Source organism: Bufo bufo, chromosome 4, assembly GCF_905171765.1.
Source record: "Bufo bufo chromosome 4, aBufBuf1.1, whole genome shotgun sequence".
NCBI classification, from domain to species: domain Eukaryota; kingdom Metazoa; phylum Chordata; class Amphibia; order Anura; family Bufonidae; genus Bufo; species Bufo bufo.
In genome coordinates this window covers 613,248,349-613,269,461 of record NC_053392.1, presented here as the reverse complement: position 1 = coordinate 613,269,461, position 21,113 = coordinate 613,248,349, and the positions used below count along the sequence as shown (strand labels likewise).

Here is a 21,113-nt window from a genome sequence, read left to right as displayed (position 1 = left end):
ACAGACATCCCTGTATCGAAAACCTATTGATCGGCCTATATACCTCAAATGGGACAGCTTCCACCCCAAACATATTAAAAAGTCTATCATCTATAGTCAATCCATCAGATATAACCAAATCTGTTCCAGCCCATCAGACAGGGATGAGCATTTACAATATCTGAAAAGGACATTTTTACACCAGGGCTATTATCCTGCTTCAATTGAAGATCAGATCACAAGAGCCATCAAGAGCCCCAGAAGTCAACTTCTCCAATACAATGAAAAGAAACAGAACCAGCGCGTACCTCTGGTTGTGACCTACAACCCACAACTAGAGGTACTGAGGAAAACTGCCAAAAAATTATATCATGTCCTAGGTAAGGATGAACGACTAAAAACAATCTTCTCAGATCCCCCCTTACTAGCTTACCGACAACCTCCAAATCTAAGGAATATTCTGATCAGATCAAGTTCAAGGCCCTGTACCACAGAAAAAGGAACCCATCCTGTAATATAAGAAGATGCAAAACCTGTTCCCATATAATAACAACAGATAAGATCCGGATCCCCAACACACAGCAGGACTATAAGATCCCTGGGACATTCACATGTTCTACATCTAATGTGGTTTTTCTGATTCTCTGCACTAAATGTCCTGTTGGAGGCCTCTACGTTGGAGAAACAGGACAGAAACTCAATGCAAGTATCAGGTCCCTCCGCCACACAATTAAAGAGAAGAAGCTACACTTTCCTGTGGCTAAGCATTTCTGTAGCCCAGGACACAATAGAGAACACATGAAAGTTCTCATATTAAAAGGTAACTTCAAATCCCAAAGAGCTAGAAGAATTTGGGAATACAAATTTATAACACTGCTTGACACTGAATACTGGACTGAATTTGTCCCCGGGATTTATGACACACTACAAGATCTAAAGAGTCTTCTATAGACATCATAGTCGGGGCACCAGGTCTCTGATATAACATCAATTTAGAGACCATAAAACTTTCACACCCCTTTATCTGTAAGATAATTAAGGACTCATTCTCAAGATCTTTGATATGTTGTTCTGTTATTTTTTAAATGTCCATTCATTCCCCCATGTCTCTGTTCTTATTGTATATATATTGCTGTTTCTTCATATATTCTTGAAGTACGCCTGATGAAGGGACTGGTAATGTCTCGAAAGCTCGCTATGTAACATCATTACTTCTATTTTTGCTAGCCATTAAAAGGTATCAAACCTGCAATACTCTTTTGTTTCTCTTAATGAGAGCACTCAACTACTGATTTAAAAAAAACTAGAATATTCGCGATTACGAATATAAAGCACTATATTCTAGATTTTTGCGAATTCTCAAAGTGCCAATAGTCGCAATAAAAATTTGCGATTAAAATATTTGCGATCAACACTAGTAATAACTGCAGCAAACCACATATTGGGAGATTTTATGCATGGGCAGCTGAGCTTCGTTTCTACTATAACATCTCTCCTGTCTCGATTTTCTTTTTGTCCAGCTCTAATAGGTCCTATGTTGTCCAAAGACTTTCTCTGAATTATCATGTGAATTAGGCCAAGTTTTTGATGTTAACAAAGCCTGTTTTTCCACAGTTTATATTGATGGGAAATGTACCACAAGATAAAAAAACACATATAATCCATAATACTGATCAGTATGGAGGCAGTTTTGCTTCAGGGTGACCATACTCCATACTAACATGTAAATGAGACAATAGGGATAACCCACTTTTTGCTATCTTCTTCTGTGTTGCAAACAGCTTTGTTTGTGTCATAAAACAGTTAAAACATCGTTCTCTTACAGCACATGTTCTCAAAAGCTTAAGTTATACATCAGAAGGCATCCTTAGGCAGCAGGCCTAACAATGAAGCTCCATACCTTCAACAGCTCTTACATTTCCTGTGTGAGTTCTCAGATGTTTAGTAAGACCTGATTTGCAGCTAAAACATTTCCCACATTCTAAACATGAAAATGGCTTCTCCCCTGTGTGAGTTCTTAGATGTTCCACAAGATTTGCTTTCTGACTAAAACATTTCCCACATTCAGGACATGAAAATGGCTTCACCCCGATGTGAGTCCTCAGATGATGTTTAACAACACCGGATTTCTGTCTAAAACATTTTCCACATTCGAAACATGAAAATGGCTTCTCCCCCGTGTGAATTCTTTGATGTTCAGAAAGATTTGATTTCTGACTAAAAGATTTCCCACATTCCGGACATGAAAATGGTTTCTCTCCTCTGTGAGTTCTCTTATGCTTAACAAGAACAGATTTCTGTCCAAAACATTTCCCACATTCTGAACATGGAAATGGCTTCTCCCCTGTGTGAGTTCTTAAATGTTCCACAAGATTTGATTTCTGACCAAAATATTTCCCACATTCAGGACATGAAAATGGCTTCTCTCCTCTGTGTGTTCTCAGATGATGTTTAACAAGACCCGATTTCTGTCTAAAATACTTTCCACATTCTGAACATGAAAACGGCTTCTCTCCTGTGTGAGTTCTTAGATGTTCTACAAGACTTGATTTCTGACTAAAACATTTCTCACATACTGAACAAGAAAATGGCTTCTCCCCTGTGTGAATTCTCTGATGTTTAACAAGGCCAGATTTATGCCCAAAACATTTTCCACATTCTGAACATGAAAACGGCTTCTCCCCTGTGTGAATTCTTAGATGTTCCACAAGAAATGCTTTTAGACTAAAACATTTCCCACATTCAGGACATGAAAATGGCTTCTCTCCTGAGTGAGTTCTCAGATTATGTTTAACAAGACTTGATTTTTGACTAAAACTTTTCCCACATTCTAAACATGAAAATGGCTGCTCAGCGTGAGCTCTTTGATGATTAATAAGAACTGATTTCTGACCAAAACATTTCCCACATTCCGAACATAAAAAAGGCTTCTCCCCTGTGTGAGTTCTTAGATGTTCTACAAAATTGGATTTCTGACCAAAACATTTCCTACATTCAGGACATGAAAATGGCTTCTCCCCTGAGTGAACTCTTATTTGATGTTTAACAAGACCCGATTTTTGGCTAAAACATTTCCCACATTGTGAACATGAATATGGTTTCTCTCCTGTGTGAATTTTTTGATGTTCCATTAGATTTGATTTTTGACTAAAGTACTTTCCACAATCGGGACATAAAAATGGTTTTTCTCCTGTGTGAGTTCTCTGATGCTTAACAAGAACAGATTTCTGGCCAAAACATTTACCACATTCTGAACATGAAAATGGCTTCTCCCCTGTGTGAGTTCTCTGATGTTCCACAAGATTTGATTTCTTGCTAAAACACCTCCTGCATTGTGAACATGAAAATGGCCTTTCAGCATTGTGAATAATTTCATGTATAGATTGATTATATTTCTTTTTAAAGTGTTTCCCATGTAATAATTTTCCATGTTCTGTTCTTGTATTGTCAATCAGTAATTGATTAGACCAAAGTTTCTTGAGTCCAGCATTATTGGTGGATAGATCTCTACTATAATGGGCCACATTAGGTGTTACTGAATTAGCTTGTGTGACATTGTTATCTTGTTCTTCTTTCAATAATAGGAGATGTCCATTAGAGTCTCCCATCTCATCCTTACCTGGAAAAAGAAGCAACATTTTCTTATTTTCCTAAAGTAATAGATTTTTTACTAACTAATCAAACAAGCAAATTGATAATATATATATAGGATATGAAACAAAACAGTATAACGTATCATTTCAGTAAATTACACGCACTAAAATGAGAAGAAAGAAATCATCATACTGTGCATGTGCTCATTGTTTGTATAGGTCAAAATATAATTTCTTGCATAGCCAACAGTGTTTCTATCAGGAAATACAGTACAAATGGGGAGAATTATCAAGGCTCTTGATATGCCCTGCGCTGCTGAAGGATGTGCCAAATTTATGGCAAGGGGCACGCTTAATCATATATGTTGGCGCATCCCCCGGCAGACCATGGCCAGGGACAATATTTTGTTGTAATGGCATTTAAAAAGTTGCAAACAAATAATATCTACCCAAATATTTCCCGATGTCAACAGACAGAGTTCAAAAACATCCAACAAATCCTGCAAAAAAAAGTGTATATAACAGATACAAGTGGAAGCAAAATTAGGATTGTAGCATAAATAAAGACATGTTATGAGATAGGATAAGAAAGTCTACATGAGCCAAATGTTAGTGTCCGGTTGACAAGGAGGGGTTTTAATGAATGAAGGCCTCTGATGTGAAACTGCTCATCCCTAGTCCATCCAATGTTTTTAAAAATGAATGAAGTCATCTACAATGACAAAGGAACTGTAAAATTTTAAAGTGTAAGACAGGGTGTGTGGTACCACTGTGTCAACAAAACAGATTTGGCTTGGGGCTACTCCTCAGGGTGTTATTCTGACAGTTCCTTGATCTTCACTTTTTAACCCCTATACAGGGATCTGGACTCCGCTGCAGGGAACCACCTGGTTGCTACCTCCTGGAGTAGTCCAATTTACTGCTGACCCATGGGAGTGAAGACATACCAATGTGCAACACTGAAGGGGCAGGCAAAGTCAGTAACAGGTCAAGGTTGGGGGGGCAGAGTACATAAAAGCCCATAAATCAGTCTAAGGTCAAAACTGGCTGCTCAGGGTTAACACAAAGGGCAGGCATGGGTCAGGTCACGCAGCAAAGGATCAGTATCCGGGACATAGGACGGTACATGAGAAAGTCAAACAATAAAAATGACACCTTTGCAGGAGACTACCTGCAAGAACTTATTGCTTCTAACAAGGGAATATGTCTTAATTACTCATGGGTGATCAGCCGGCTGGTAAAGATTAGGGTGCACACTGGCCCTTTTAAGAGCCGGTTGGAGTGCATATTCTACAGCCAGAGAGAGGCAGCGCTTGCATGAAGCAAGATGCAGCCTGCAAGAAGAAACAGCCAGCTAGCTACTCCTGTGGCCGGGACCACTGAGGAGGAGGAAAATACCAGCAGGTCCAAGCCGCTGGCACACAGGAGCAGGGAAGCTGTTGGAGAGTAGACCAGAGGAGAGGCCAAGTCCACCAGGGAGAACAGGACAGCAGTGGACACCATAGTAGAACCCGCCCTTTTGCCCTCTTTTCTGAGGTGAAGACAGCTGCAAATATGACATTCATATTTTCAGGATGCTGCCAAGATCTCTCTTCTGGGCCCAGACTTCAGTCCACTAAAAACAAGGTTTTACCTTTGACTCTTCTTAGATCCAGAATATTCTTGACTTCGTACTCATTACATGTGCCAACAGGAGTAGGAGCAGGAACTGAACATTTGGAGTAACAGTTGAACACAACTGGTTTTTTGAGGGAAACATGAAAAGAATTAAGGATGCGTAGAGATAAAGGAAAACACAACTTGTAACTGACTGATTCAGCGGTCTCAAAAGCTCAAAAGGACCAATGTAATAGGGTGCCAACTTGTATTAGTGTACTTGAAGTCAGATTTTTTTTAGAGGAGAGACAAACCTTCTCCGCAGGAGAAAATTGAGTTGTGTCAAACAGTGGACCTCTTCATACAAGCAGAAATCTTTAACAGGGAAGCCTTAGGGCTGTTTCACTCGAGCAGATGCTGTGCGTGTCATCCGCAGCGTGAAAGACAGCCAAGCCCCGCACTGGACAGCAGAGACACGGAGCATTACCATGATTGATAATGCTCCGTGCCTCTCTGTGATCTTTTTACTACAAAATCACAGTGAGATAAAGTTGTCACTGTGATTTTGTAGCAAAAAATATCACGGAGAGGAACGGAGCATTATCAATCATGTTAATGCTCTGTGTCTCTGCTGTCCAGTGCGGGGCTTAGTTGGCTGTCTTTCACGCTGCGGATAACACGCACGGCGTCCGCTCGTATGAAACTGCCCTTAGTCTCTTGCCAGATCTAAAAGTAATTATGGACAGTGGATTCAGCTGCTGAACTCCAGAGGAGACAGGTATTAGAAGAGGAAACCATAAATGTTGACAATGCACAATAAGTTGATTCACTGTGATACTGTAAGAAAATTCTGCCCAGGGGAGCAACGTAACCCAGTTGTTGTGACGTGGAAAAACAATGTCACAAACTGCGGACTGTAAGCCAAAGAAAAGTCCAGATTTGACATTCAGCTGTTTACAGATGGCTATACAGAATTTATAAGTTAACTGCACCACCCGATCAGATACAATGTGTAAGGGCAAACTATGTAACCAAAATATGTGTTTTAGGATGACGTTGGCTAATTGATTAGCAGAAGGAAGGTCGGACAGAGGTATAAAGTGGGTCATTTTAGACAATCGGTCAGCCACCACACAGATTGTAGTGCACTCTGAGGAAGATCGGTGATTAAGTACATGGCTGTTTGTTCTGAGCACAGGTGGTACAGGAGACCACAGAATCCCACATGTACTGTGCCAGCTAATGGTTTCTCACTTATTTAATAATATTCAGTGTTATATCTACTAAGTTTAATGTACTTTGCTTCCCTCTAGTGGCCATTGCTATATTTGGTTTTATGAAGTTATCTATGGTTGTAATTCATTATGTTATTCATCCTGTAGCCACTCCTTTTCTGTGAACTCATATCCTGTTTCTTGCAGTCTTTTCCTGTTTGTCAGACATGCCTCACGAAGCTGGAGAGAGGATTTTCCTTTGACCTCTATCATCATTTCTCAAGGTGCGTGCAATAAATTACATAAAGACATATCCACTGCATCTCCCTCATTGGAGTTCTACATGAAAGTGGCGGAATGAGTATAGTGAGTTCACTATCTTTCACTGCATATACAAGAGATTGCAACTCACACCCATCAGAGTTATCTCATGTACATTGGTGGGAGAATACCAGATGTCCTTAGAGATCGTAGGTCACCAATAATGTTGAGAGATCAGGCTAGCAGTTTGGTGGAGACCTGGGTGGCCCACAGCCCTAGAAGAATGTCCCCAAGCCAGATCTCATCTTTTGTTGGCCACAGGAACAAATGTCTTGCCACATGGGATGTCCTTGAGCAGAACTGGAGAGACAGAAACAAATCGACCAGGATTGATGATATGCTGAGGACACTGTACATAGTCAATGGAGTCAAAAGAATGAGGGAGCAACCATTTTGACATTTTTCTCAACCGTGCGAAAATGGAGAATAAAATCGAATTGAGCAAAGAATAACAATCACTGCTCGTGGCAAGGATTAAGACGTTCAGAGATCTGCAGATTAGTCAAATTATTATGGTCTGTATAGAATACTACAAGATGGCAGGTGCCCTCTAGGAGATGTATCAATTCTTCAAGGGCAACTTAATGGCTAGCAGCTCTCTGTCTCTGACTGAATAGCTGTGTTCTGCAAGGGAGAATGGAGAAGAAGCCACAAACGACCATCTTACCAGAGCAACCTTTTTGGGCGATGACAGCTCTGGCTCCCGCAGAGGACACATTAACCTCTAAGAAGAACTGTCTAAAGACATCAGTGTGGTGTAAAGGCTGAGAAGAAGGCCTGCTTGAAAGTCTGGAATGCTCCCTAGTGTTCAGAGATTGGTTGGTCAGAGTGGAGAAATATAAATTGCCTGTAATAATTGGCGAAGCCCAAGAACTCACAGACAAGTACGACGGGGCCAGTCTAAGACTTGAGTCAATTTCCCAGGATCCATCTCAATCCCACAGTTAAAGATGATATAACCCAGGAAAGATGGAGAGTTCTTTTCGAAAATGTACTTTTCAAACTTCACATATAATGTGTTGTCCTTTAGGCACTGGATAATGGTGTGAACATGTCTCCAATACAAAGTCAGATCAGGAGAGAAGACCAAGATGTCATGTTCAGACAGATCACTATACAGACATAGAGGAGATCATAAAAGACAAATTCAACAAACTCCTGGAAAACTGCAAGAATTTTACAGAGGCCAAAGGGTATATTGAGATATTCATAATGACCTTCTTGGGTGTGAAAAGCAATCTACCACTCATCGTTCTCTTGTATCCAAATCAGATTGTAAGCTCCCTGAAGATCCAATTTTGTGGAGAGCTTGGTTCCATGAAGCTTATAAAGAAACCCTGGGTTTTAGTGGCAGACGATATTTATTCCTCAAAGTAATTTTATTCAATCCACTGTCATTAATACCGGGCCAAATAGAACTATTCTTCTTCAACATTAAAATATCTGGCCCCAGAAGGAGAGGAGGACTTAAAAAAAAAAACATCTTTCAAATGTTCTATTTTTTGTAGTCAGACACAGCCCGATTCTTAGGTACGGACAACTGATAGACTTGGGCACAAGGAGATATGGTGCCAGGCTGGAGCTCGATGGCACAGTCTTAGCCTAGTCAAAAACACTAGCACAGCTGAAAATAAGCTGAAGCTGGAATAAGCTGAAGCAGGGCAAGAGTTACAGTCAGATTCCCAGTACAAAATCTGCTCTGAGTTTCCGTCGATAACAGGAGCATGTAGATGGTGCCATGGCAGTCCCAGTAGGAGGGAACTAATTGAAACAGGGAGGACTCCCACTTGAAGGTTCATGGGCACAGTAATGTAGAGTATAGATTAAGGAAGTGGCATTCTGTTGACACGTCACCACCAAGGACCTTTCCAACCGTCTGATGGAATGCAATACTGGGTTACTAAGGCCTGATGCAGAAAGACCAATTTAGTAAAAGAGCGCTTGTCTTCAACTAGGGTAGTCTCTCCATCTGAGACTAGGCATCATTTTTCCAGCTTGAGAGGGCAAGTCTTCTTGTTGTGACCATGGGCACCGCGATACAAACAAATTAATACTCCATCAAGTCGACGCTCCTTCTTGGACAATATGAATCTGTCCAACTGCATGAGCACCAGGATGGAGACAAAGAAGGAAACAAGAGCCTCTGGAATGAAGGTGCAAACTCCTTGATACATTCTCTGAAGAAAATGTTTATGCAGGTGGCTAGGTTAATCAGGTTGTCCATGGTAGATGGTACATCTGACCTGTCACCTCATCCTTAATATGATGTGACAGACCCTCCTAGAGAGTAGCCACCAGTATGGCGTACTGTCCCACAGTGAGGTTACTGTGGCCAAAGTGAGGAGGCTGTAGAAGCAGGCTGACAGGGCTCTTTGAAGAACTTGCGTAATGTAGCCAGAATTCCCGAAGACTACAGGTCAATGAGTTACTATGTTCCCAGAGGGGAGTTGACCAGAAACCCACAGTATAATTTGGGATCTCTTAGTGCACAGGTAGCGGAAGGCGAACACTGGAAACACCGGAGGCTGTGACTGATGGAGGTGGTAGGGCAAGAACGGCAGTAGTCAAAACATCTAAGCAGGCTGAGATGATATTCAGGTACTGCAAAAGCTGATGCTGGTGACCTTGTTGGTTAGTTAACTCCTTATATACTATAGGGAGACACAGTCCAGGTGGGCCAGTGGGATCACTTGGCCTGGGCAAACTGTAAGACAACGGGTGTGGAACCACTGTGTAAACCAAACTGAACTGGATTAAAGCTACTCATATAGGTGTTATCCTTGCAGTCCCTTGGTCCTCAGCCTTTTATCCCTACACAAGGATCTGGACTTAACTGCAGGGAACCACCAGGCCGCTACCTCCTGGAGTAGTCTCTGTTTGATTGAATTATAGAGACACTGATGCAATACATCTCAGGGGCAGGAAAACCATAGACAGTAACAGGCCGAGATTGGGGCAGGCAGAGTACATGAAAGTTCAGAGACCAGTCCAAGGTTAGGGCAGGCAGCTCTGGATTGACACAGATCAGGCAGTGAAGAGTCTGGAACACAGGCCGATGTCAGTATTCTGCTGAATAGCGCTAGGAGGGCTTTGCTTTGGGCACTTGAAACAGCAAAGACAGCCCAGCTGGGCTCATGGGAGCCATTTTTCAGCAGAATAAAAGTGCTTTTCCTGGACATGGAATAAAGACACGAAGTACACACAGATATGTTTGGAATGCGTTTGCAATAGTCTGTGGGGCAGTGCTGTTAGTTATATTGGTGAAAATGATGTGTCCCTTTAAACCTTCATTCCCACTGCACCCTTCTGCACATTTGTCCACACGATGCTATCTTCTGATACCGAGACGTGAGAATATAACGTCTGTAGGGGCCCAGGTATCAGATTCTCACCAATCAGCAAAAATAATAGGCTGCAATAATCCTGGAAAGAGCTCATTAACCAAAAGTGAGGCTGACCCGGTTGTTTAACCTTTGTTTTTAAGGCCTAGACCCCTCTTAATGAAACTATTATCGACTGCTTCAAGGTGACCTTAAAGTAGAGCAGGCTGGCAAGGGAAATTTCACATTTCCAGCGAGTTCCTTTCAGCAGACTAGATTGCCAATTGTTCAAAAAGTTTGCAAATGGAACAAAGCCTTGTATGCGGGAAGGGCGCAGTTATATTGAAATGATGGGACCCTGCATGAGGGCTTTGAAGACGAGCAGTGTGCTCACGGCTGCAATCACCTCCCACTTGGTAACACAAGTGAGCAGCGATCCTAGTAGAATGATCATCTTGGAAGAGGACATGGCGATTATCACCTACATCTCGTTTAATTCACATAATTAAGACATAACACATAACAACAATGATGATGAGGAGGAGGTTTCTCTGAACTTTCTAACAGTTGTCCCATTAATAAAGACATCTACAGTCATAGATTTATGAAAGGCTCTTACCATTTACAGACACGGATATGGGTTTTTCGAGTCCACACGTCGTTTCACCAGATATTTCCTGCAAGGATCCAACATTAAAGACGTGAGAAAAAACAAACAAACAGGAACTCAAGTTTATCTTTTACCCCTAAAAGACATGAACCAATCTGCCCTAAAGAAGAAGGATCTCCTCACGTGGTGATCAGACAGGATCAACATTCAGACAAGTATTTTACACATTCTGACATTTTTCTGCATGAAATGACCTGATCCTATCCTGGAGAGGACGCTGTGCTCATCACCACCAGTTCTTACATCATGCAGTAACGTCACCGCTTTTACAGTAGAGAAGCCTTTTATCCGCTGGAGACTGAACCTTCTTACATTCATATATTTGTATTTTATCAGGTCTCCCCTTAGACATCTCCTATCATGACTGAGGGTCTCAGGCCTTTTATCACTTTGTACGTTTTTTTTTACGATTTGGTTGTCTCATCTGAGACACTGGTGGCATAGAGCTAGGGTACTCCACCAATGTCAGATAGGTGCAGGTCCCACCTCCTGGACCCGCACCTATCTCTAGAACATAACTCTCAAACTGAACACCAGCGCTCTACACATGTGCGGCCGCCCTCCATTTATCAGAGTGCTGGCTCAGCTATTTCCGGTAGTTCCACAGAACTGAACGTAGCGGTCGGCGCGCTTGCACTGTGCGCTTTCCATTCATTTCTATGGGACTTCCAAAGATAGCCGAGTGCACCGCTTGGCCCTTTTCGGCACTACCACAGAAATAAGATATAGAGGAGCCGCACATGAGCAATTTGCTCTCCTTCACTTTGGGAGCTTGGTTCTAGAGATACGTGTAATATGCCACCATTGCCTCAGGTAAGACGAATTCTATAGAACATATTCTAGATAAGGGCGGTGCTCATAATTCATAAAGCATTTTGCCTTGGAATCAGCTGACTGGCATTGTGTTGTTAGTGTACAATTTAATGCATATTGGAGAATTAAAGGGGTTCTCTCATTTTCTACATTGATGACCTATACCAGGGGTGGCCAACCTGTGGCTCTTGAGCCGCATGCAGCTCTTTGCTTCTTCAAGTGTGGCTCTAGCTGTGGAGCCGGGAAGCAGTCAGGCCGGCTCATTCTCCGCCCCATGCTCAGATCTCTTTTCCTGATCGGGAACTGTTGCTACTTTGCAGCTCCAGCTCACTCTCCACTATGTCCTGATGCGCACAGTGTGTGAACATACTATGACCTGAGGTTGCGCTCATCAGGTCACAGTGGAGGGCGTTTTAGACCTGCAGAGTAGCAGGTACCCGGGCAGGAGCCCAGTGCCTGATCAGGAGAGGGAAGAGATTATTTTTTATTATAGAACTGAGCATGGGGGTCTGATCTAAGCATGGGAGGTTCTGATCTGGGCAATGGGGGTCTGATCTGAGCAATGGGGGTCTGATCTGAGCATGGGGGTCTAATCTGAGCATGGGGGTCTAATCTGAGCATGGGGGTCTAATCTGAGCATGGGGTCTTATCTGAGCATGGGGGTCTTATCTGAGCATGGGGGGCGGATCTGAGCATGGGGGTCTGATCTGAGCATGGGGGTCTGATCTGAGCATGGGGGTCTGATCTGAGCATGGGGGTCTGATCTGAGCATGGGGGTCTGATCTGAACATGGGGGTCTGATCTGAGCATGGGGGTCTGATCTGAGCATGGGGGTCTGATCTGAGCATGGGGGTCTGATCTAAGCATGGGGGTCTGATCTAAGCATGGGGGTCAGATCTGAGCATGGGGGTTCCGATTTGAGCATGGGGGTCAGATCTGAGCATGGGGGGTCTTGTTTGAGCATGGGTTGGTCAGGTCTGAGCATGGGGGGGTCAGATATGATAAGGGGGAGATATGAGCATGGGGGGAGATCTGAGCATTGAGGGTCTGACACTGGGAGTCTGATTTGTGTTGTCTGATCCGAGCATTGGGGTTCTTATTTTGGGGGTCTGATTTGGAGGTCTGATGAGGTTTGGGGATCTTATTTTAGGTCAGATGAGGATTGGGGATCTGATTTAGGAGTCTGATCTGAGGTCTGATGAAAAATCTTTTTTTCTCTTATTTTTCTTTGTTAAAATCTAGGTGCGTCATGTAGGGCGAAAAATACGGTGACTCGTGTGTAAATGTATAGCTTGTGGCTCCTGGTAGTCATACTTTTTTTTTTTTTTTTGGGCTCTTTGCGTCTGTAAGGTTGGCCACCCCTGACCTATATTAATGATAGGTCATCAATATCATATTGGCGGAGGCTCTAATGCTGACACCCCCACCATTAGCTGTTTGAAGAGAACGAAGTGTTTATATGAGCGCTGCTTTCTCTTCACTGTTTACCTGCTCGCCGTCAGCACTGCAGCGGTGAGCAGGTCCATTTCACTTCAGTAGGAGGAAGCCGTCCCATTGAAGTTAATGGGGATGGCGGAGCTGTAATTACACCTGCTCGTCGCTGCAATGTGGACTAAAAGCAAGTAAACAGAGAAGAGTACTCGTAGCTCGTAGGAATGTCACGTTCTCTTCAAACAACTTGGTGGGGGTGCTGGCAGTCGGGCCCCCACCAATCTGATATTGATGACCTTTCAATATAGCAAAAGTAGAGAACCCCTTTAACTGTGGTACTTCGCATCCTGTGGGAAGGAGATAGTAGAATGTAGTGCACTGGAGCTTTGCAGCAGTACAGATAGACATAAAATGCTGATCGGAGGTCAGTGTCAGCAGTATTACTCATGGTTAATCAAGGTGACAGATTCCTTTTATCACAATCTTTTATGAAACCAGAAACCACTTTCAGCCACCAATAACCAGATGCAGTAGCGTACAGTATACTCCACTGCTGGGGGAGGTCAGTAGATGAAGCGTACAGTATACTCCACTGTGCTGGGGGGGGGTCAGTAGATGGAGTGTACAGTATACTCCACTGCTGCTGGGGGAGGTCAGTAGATGGAGCGTACAGTATACTCCACTGCTGCTGGGGGAGGTCAGTAGATGGAGCGTACAGTATACTCCACTGCTGCTGGGGGAGGTCAGTAGATGGAGCGTACAGTATACTCCACTGCTGCTGGGGGAGGTCAGTAGATGGAGCGTACAGTATACTCCACCGCTGCTGGGGGAGGTCAGTAGATGGAGCGTACAGTATACTCCACTGCTGGGGGAGGTCAGTAGACGGAGCGTACAGTATACTCCACTGCTGGGGGAGGTCAGTAGACGGAGCGTACAGTATACTGCACTGCTGCTGGGGGAGGTCAGTAGATGGAGCGTACAGTATACTCCACTGCTGCTGGGGGAGGTCAGTAGACGGAGCGTACAGTATACTCCACCGCTGCTGGGGGAGGTCAGTAGACGGAGCGTACAGTATACTCCACCGCTGCTGGGGGAGGTCAGTAGATGGAGCGTACAGTATACTCCACTGCTGGGGGAGGTCAGTAGACGGAGCGTACAGTATACTCCACTGCTGGGGGAGGTCAGTAGACGGAGCGTACAGTATACTCCACTGCTGCTGGGGGAGGTCAGTAGATGGAGCGTACAGTATACTCCACTGCTGCTGGGGGAGGTCAGTAGACGGAGCGTACAGTATACTCCACTGCTGCTGGGGGAGGTCAGTAGACGGAGCGTACAGTATACTCCACTGCTGCTGGGGGAGGTCAGTAGACGGAGCGTACAGTATACTCCACTGCTGCTGGGGGAGGTCAGTAGATGGAGCGTACAGTATACTCCACTGCTGGGGGAGGTCAGTAGACGGAGCACACAGTATACTCCACTGCTGGGGGAGGTCAGTAGATGGAGCGTACAGTATACTCCACTGCTGCTGGGGGAGGTCAGTAGAAAGCTCCATTACATCAGTCTATAGAGGATTTGTAGAAACCTCAGCTTCATCTACCTGATGATCCAGTGGGATATTTGGTTTCTCCTCTGGACAGTCCTGGAAATACATAGGACTGGGACATCTCTCTGGTGGATTTCTCTGACTGGATCCATCTATAGGAAATACACACAGCGACTGAATACATTGTCTATATGTGATGATCAGATGATGGGGGAATCTAACCCTTAAAACTGTTCTCTCCTATACAGTCATGGAAGGTCTCCTCTTACCCGGCGATGTGAGGGACTGGTGGTTCTCCATCATGAGATCCTTGTACAGACCCTTGTGTTCTTCTAAATACTCCCACTCCTCCATGGAGAAATAGACAGTGACATCCTGACACCTTATAGGAACCTGACAACACAAGGACACAGTCATTACCAGACCCCTCCCTTGGCGTTATTGTATAATGTCCCAGCATTCCCAGCAGCGCTCACCTCTCCGCTCAGCAGCTCAGTGATCCTGGTGGTAAGTTCAAGGATCTTCTGCTCATGTATCAGGGAATGTGGTGGAGGCTCGGTGATGGGGCTCTGGGTCCTGCTCCATCCTCCTGACACACGGGGTGTCACACACTCACCAGACGACTTCTTCACTACTGTGTAATCCTGTGTATGGGGAGACGCCGATCACTACAGATATTCTAAGAATCCTTCACCTCTCCAGTCATTTCCCTGTTTTATTACTAGAGATAAGAGTGATGTCATGTGAAACTCTCACCTCTCCAGTTATCAAGGAGATGATCTCCAGGGTGAGGTCTAATATCCTTGCAGCCATGAGGTTTCTGTCCTTCTCCATCCTTGGTGGGTCATCAATGGAAAGGACCATCGTCTTTCAAAAGAAAATTTTAGCTATGGGAGTCTTGTACCTGGGAACCTGAGGAAAATATCGAGGATTGAGAGGAAAATCACATTTGGAAGAACATCTTATATGAAGTAAAGTGTCTCATGGAATGAGAATTATTAAAGGAGTTGTCTCACCATAGAGTATAATTGCCTACACATAGGATAGAGGTTAAGTATCTGATCGGTAGGGGTTCAACCAGTGGGATCTCCACCAATCACAAGAGTGTATAGAGCGGTGGTCTTGGACTTGTGCTACTGCTCCAGTCAACTCCATGGGACTGCAGGAGATCGCCGAGCTCTGTATTTAGCTTCTCTTTGTCAGTCCCACAGAGGTGAATGTTGTGACCACCGGTTCATACATTCTGGCACCTCATACTTCTGATTGGTAAGGATCCCAGTGGTCAGACCCCCACCAATCAGATATTTATCTTCTGTCCTATGTGTAGGGAATACAATCCTATGATAAGACAACTCCATTAAGGATTACTGATAGCACACTATACATTGCATCATTCATATAAACGTTTGTCGGCAGTGCATCTGTCATGGTCCCTCAGGTGACTGATGTCAAGAGATCAAGGAGATTGGCTGAGCGTGGAGGAATCTAACAGCCTCCTTGATTTCTCTCGATTCAGTGTTGATAGGGTTAATGACCACTTCCCTTTTCACAGCTGTTGCTCAGTGGTCATCACTTCTACCCTTTATAGTCTCACCCCACCCTTCTGACTATGCGGTAGATAGCTTCATTTGGGTTTGGCTGAGCTGGTGTGAGATCCTCTCTGGTGTTCCTGTTCTTCCATCTCTACAGAAGTTAAGTGTTGCGTTTGTTTGTATTTGTTATATTCCCTGTTGTTGTATCTGGGCCTGAGACAGAGACTTCCATTCGTCCATCTGGGGAGGAATGGGTTGTCTCTGGTCCTATACTTATTCCAGGGCCTTATAGGGAAATAAGCATTTCAATATTCCTACCTTCAAGGTCTATTCGTATTGATAGGTAGTTAGGACCCGGATTAGGGTTGTTTAGGAGGTGACCTGTTCCTTCCCTAGTTTCCAGGCCCAGTTACTGTTCATCTTCCCTCCTGTGTTCAGTGTGGAGTTTTCCCCCCACACTGATCGTGACACCCGCACAGGGCCGACTTCAAAGCGGAGAAAGCCTCTTCCGCCTTATCATCCCAGCGAACCATCATTGACTTGTGTCCCTTCAAGAGTCCTATCAAGGGCGCAGCTAAAGAAGCAAAGTGGGGAACAAACCTCATGTAATTGCCCACCATTCCCAGGAATGACTTTATTTGCCTAGTGGTGACAGGTTGGGGCCAATTCCATATCGCCTCTATTTTGTTCACTTGGGGTTTGATGGCTCCGCGCTCAATGACATACCCCAGGCACTTAGTCTCCTCTAACCCTTTTGCACATTTTTTCGGGTTAGCGGTTAGGCCATCTTTCCGAAGGGAGTCCACAATAGCCTGCACTTTGGGTAGGTGGTGACTTTCCCAGTCAGTACTGTGGATGACAATATCGTCCAGGTAAACCGAAACATACCGACGATGTGGACGAAGCACAATGTCCATTAGTCACTGAAAATTGGCTGGGGCGCCATGGAGACCAAAGGGTAAGACCTTATATTGATACAGCCCCTCAGGCGTGATGAAGGCAGTTTTCTCTTTGGCAGCCTCCGTTAAGGGCACCTGCCAGTACCCTTTCGTGAGGTCCAAAACAGAAAAATACCAGGCTTGTCCTAACCTGTCGATGAGCTCATCCACCCGGGGAATGGGATACGCATCGAATTTGGAAACCTCGTTAACTTTTCGAAAGTCGTTACGAAACCGCAAAGTCCCGTCCGGCCTGGGTATCAATACTATAGGACTGGCCCACTGACTTTTTGACTCCTCAATGACGTCTAGCTGCAACATTAGCTGCACCTCCTCCGATATGGCTTGTCGCTGAGCCTCGGGCACCCGGTATGGTTTTAATCTGACTTTTGCTTGAGGCTCAGTGACAATGTCATGCTGGATTATGTAAGTGCATCCAGGGAGGTCTGAGAACACATCTGTGTTCCGACTAACGAACTCCCTGGTCTCCTGAGTCTGTGTAGAGGAGAGGCTGTCAGCAATTGTTACTGTGGCAGCTGCCTCTCTTGCATGAGAAAGAGGGGCCGGTACCTCTTCCTCCTAGAAAACCCGGCCGCGGGCTGTCTTCTGTACATCTTTCCACGGTTTGAGTAAATTCCCATGGTAAACCTGCTCCGGCTTTCGCCGTCCTGGCTGGTGTACCTTGTAGTTTATATCTCCAATTTTCTCGAGTACCTCATAGGGCCCCTGCCACCTAGCCAGGAATTTACTGTCCATGTTTGGCACCAGAACCAAAACACGATCACCCGGGTTAAAGAGCCAGACCCGAGCCTGATGATTATATACCAGACTCTGGGCTCGTTAAGCTGCCCCCATATGCTCTTTAACAAGAGGCAACACCGTCTCTATCCGATCTTGCATCTGGGTAACGTACTCAATGACACTTTTATGTGGAGTTGGTTGTTGTTCCCACGCCTCTTTGGCCATGTCCAACAGACCATGAGGATGTCTGCCATATAGAAATTCGAAGGGCAAGAACCCAGTAGAGGCTTGGGGTACCTCTCGCACTGTGAAGATGAGATAGGGCAGAATGAGGTCCCAGTCCTTCCCATCTTTAGACACTACCTTTTCAACATATTTTTTCATGTTTGGTTAAACGGTTCTACCAGACCATCTGTTTGCGTCCATAGTTGTTTTATGTGCAGCAACTTACAGAGTTCCCTAATCACCTTGGACATAAAAGGGGTCCCTTGGTCAGTCAGAACCTCTTTAGGTAGTCAAACTCGGGAATACATCTTCTTATTATGAGTTCATAATGTAGATTTGTGGCGACAGCCACCTCGTGGGTCCATCTACCGGCCACCGTGGTTACAGACACCAGCGTGGTGGGGTAGTCTTTTAAGTCTCCGTGGATGCACATCACCCCGACTTTCTGGCCAGTATACCTAGTGGACCGGACCAGGGTAGCCCTTACTAGGGTCACCAGACTCCTTGAGTCCAGCAGAGCCTCCGCCGGAGTGTCTCCCACATCCACCTGGCACAAGTGATCTAAAGACTCTGGGGTACCTGTTGAACACAGCCTCCTGGCATATAGCGACTGAAGGTAGCCACAGTTAGTGTCCATGGGCTCAACCCTATGGAGACAGTCAGCTCTTACATGGCCAGGCTCCTGACACCGCCAGCAGACTATCGGAGCCAGGTCCGACGTGGGTACATCCCAGGCGGGTTTTATCGGCTCAAATCTTCGGGCCTGGGATGGAGATTTCCGGGGTTTACCAACCCCCCTCCCCACACAATCCTCCTTTACATTCCTGGTAGCTTCATAGCGTTCCACCATCTCAAGGGCATTGCCAGGAGACACTTGACCGATCCAGTGCTGGAGAGGGTATGGCAAAGCCTTCCAGAACATATTGGCTAATATTCTATCCAGCATAGCTGGGACACTAAGCACGTCAGGCTGTAGCCACTTTTGCAAGAGGTGGAGTAAGTCATAATACTGGGTCCTCGCAGGCTCGGCCGGCTTAAACCCCCACTGATGTACCCGCTGGGCCTGGACCAACACATTAACCCCCAATCTTGCCAAAACCTCACCCTTTACTTTTTGGTAGTCGGCTGCTTGATCGTCCAGCAAGTCGAAATACACCCGCTGGGAATCGGATGCCAGGAATAGAGCGATGACCTCAGTCCACTGTTCACGGGGTAGCTTTTCCCTGATGGCCACTTTCTCGTACATCACCAGGTAGGTTTCAATGTCGTCTGCGGGGTCATCTTAGGAATCGCGGCGCGGACTGCTTTCCGAGCATCGTGGACGCTCGGGGTTGCTCCTGCTGTCAGCAAAGCCATCACGTGTTGTAGCAGCAACTGGTTAGTCTCCTGCTGCTTCTTATTAGCCTTGCGTTGCTGCAGGTTTGTCTCTCGCTGCTGCAGATTAGCCTCCATGAGGGCCTTCACAACACACTCCATTTGGTTGTGGGGCACTGGTTGTAATACAGCTGGTTTAATGTACGACATACAACCGTGCCTTAAAAATGCAGACACCAAAAATATGGGCATTCACGCCAGCCTCACTGCTCATGCACGCATCTTCCACCAATTGTGGGGACTCGCTCTGGTAGACATGATTAGTGGACGCAGTATAGAGGCAACAACAAGTTCTTTGGATCAAACAGTTCAGTTTTTTATTCACACTTTAGGCAAGTGACAAAACAAGCAGTCATAGTCAAGCAAAAAGTCACCTTGCAGTGTTGGTGGTAATTCACACCATGCGCCAATTCTGCCTCAAAGAGTCCTTGCTGATAGCAGCACCAACCTGTTTTCATGCCAAACAGGTAGCAAGCCTTCATCCAGACACAAGGCTCCCAGATCCCAACACAGAGACCTCGCTTCTGAGCCCAGCTGCCTATTTAAGGACAGCCAGGTGCTGCCAAAACCCGGAACGGTATTTAAAATCCAGTCCGGTATTTGACCTCACCTGGCTGTAAATCAGCCCAGAAGCACATGCTGGGAGGAAAATACCTCTTTGCCCAGACCAAACCTCTCACTGTGTCACAATATATATACATGAGAAGCTATATAATATCTCTATACTGTGCGGTGATGATAGTGTAGACGGATGTATGTAATATATATATATATATACATGAGATGCTATATAATATCTCTATACTGGGCGGGGATGTACACTGCTCAAAAAAATAAAGGGAACACAAAAATAACACATCCTAGATCTGAATTAATTAAATATTCTTCTGAAATACTTTGTTCTTTACATAGTTGAATGTGCTGACAACAAAATCACACAAAAATTAAAAAATGGAAATCAAATTTTTTAACCCATGGAGGTCTGGATTTGGAGTCACACTCAAAATTAAAGTGGAAAAACACACTACAGGCTGATCCAACTTTGATGTAATGTCCTTAAAACAAGTCAAAATGAGGCTCAGTAGTGTGTGTGGCCTCCACGTGCCTGTATGACCTCCCTACAACGCCTGTGCATGCTCCCGATGAGGTGGCAGACGGGATCTCCTCCCAGACCTGGACTAAAGCATCTGCCAACTCCTGGACAGTCTGTGGTGCAACGTGACGTTGGTGGATAGAGCGAGACATGATGTCCCAGATGTGCTCAATTGGATTCAGGTCTGGGGAACGGGCAAGGCCAGTCCATAGCATCAATGCCTTCGTCTTGCAGGAACTGCTGACACACTCCAGCCACATGAGGTCTAGCATTGTCTTGCATTAGGAGGAACCCAGGGCCAACCGCACCAGCATATGGTCTCTCAAGGGGTCTGAGGATCTCATCTCGGTACCTAATGGCAGTCAGGCTACCTCTGGCAAGCACATGGAGGGCTGTGCGGCCCTCCAAAGAAATGCCACCCCACACCATTACTGACCCAATGCCAAACCGGTCATGCTGGAGGATGTTGCAGGCAGCAGAACGTTCACCACGGTGTCTCCAGACTCTGTCACGTCTGTCACATGTGCTCAGTGTGAACCTGCTTTCATCTGTGAAGAGCACAGTGCGCCAGTGGCGAATTTGCCAATCTTGGTGTTCTCTGGCAAATGCCAAACGTCCTGCACGATGTTGGGCTGTAAGCACAACCCCCACCTGTGGACGTCGGGCCCTCATATCACCCTCATGGAGTCTGTTTCTGACCGTTTGAGCAGACACATGCACATTTGTGGCC

General features: G+C 45.2%; 1 protein-coding gene across 1 annotated transcript; it reads right to left on the bottom strand.

The window, feature by feature from the left end:
* Positions 1-1,757: 1,757 nt before the first annotated feature.
* Positions 1,758-14,992, bottom strand: LOC120999376 (gastrula zinc finger protein XlCGF57.1-like). Its single transcript, XM_040430245.1, has 6 exons — positions 14,957-14,992; positions 14,750-14,873; positions 14,535-14,632; positions 10,643-10,700; positions 2,729-3,598; positions 1,758-2,584 (listed from the first exon to the last, which is right to left on the bottom strand). The coding sequence occupies exons 2-6, from the start codon at positions 14,832-14,834 to the stop codon at positions 1,860-1,862; spliced, it is 1,836 nt and encodes a 611-aa protein (XP_040286179.1). The 5' UTR covers positions 14,835-14,873; positions 14,957-14,992; the 3' UTR covers positions 1,758-1,859.
* Between the last annotated feature and the right edge of the window lie 6,121 nt (positions 14,993-21,113).

What these genes read in the sequence shown, in the direction of transcription:
- LOC120999376 (XM_040430245.1), bottom strand. Translation starts at nt 14,834, where the DNA reads ATGGAGGAGTGGGAGTATTTAGAAGAACACAAGGGTCTGTACAAGGAT. An exon ending in ATATCCCACTGGATCATCAG is followed by an intron (nt 10,701 to 14,534) that starts GTAGATGAAGCT and finishes GGATCCTTGCAG; the next exon opens with GAAATATCTGGTGAAACGAC. An exon ending in CATATCCGTGTCTGTAAATG is followed by an intron (nt 3,599 to 10,642) that starts GTAAGAGCCTTT and finishes TTCTTTTTCCAG; the next exon opens with GTAAGGATGAGATGGGAGAC.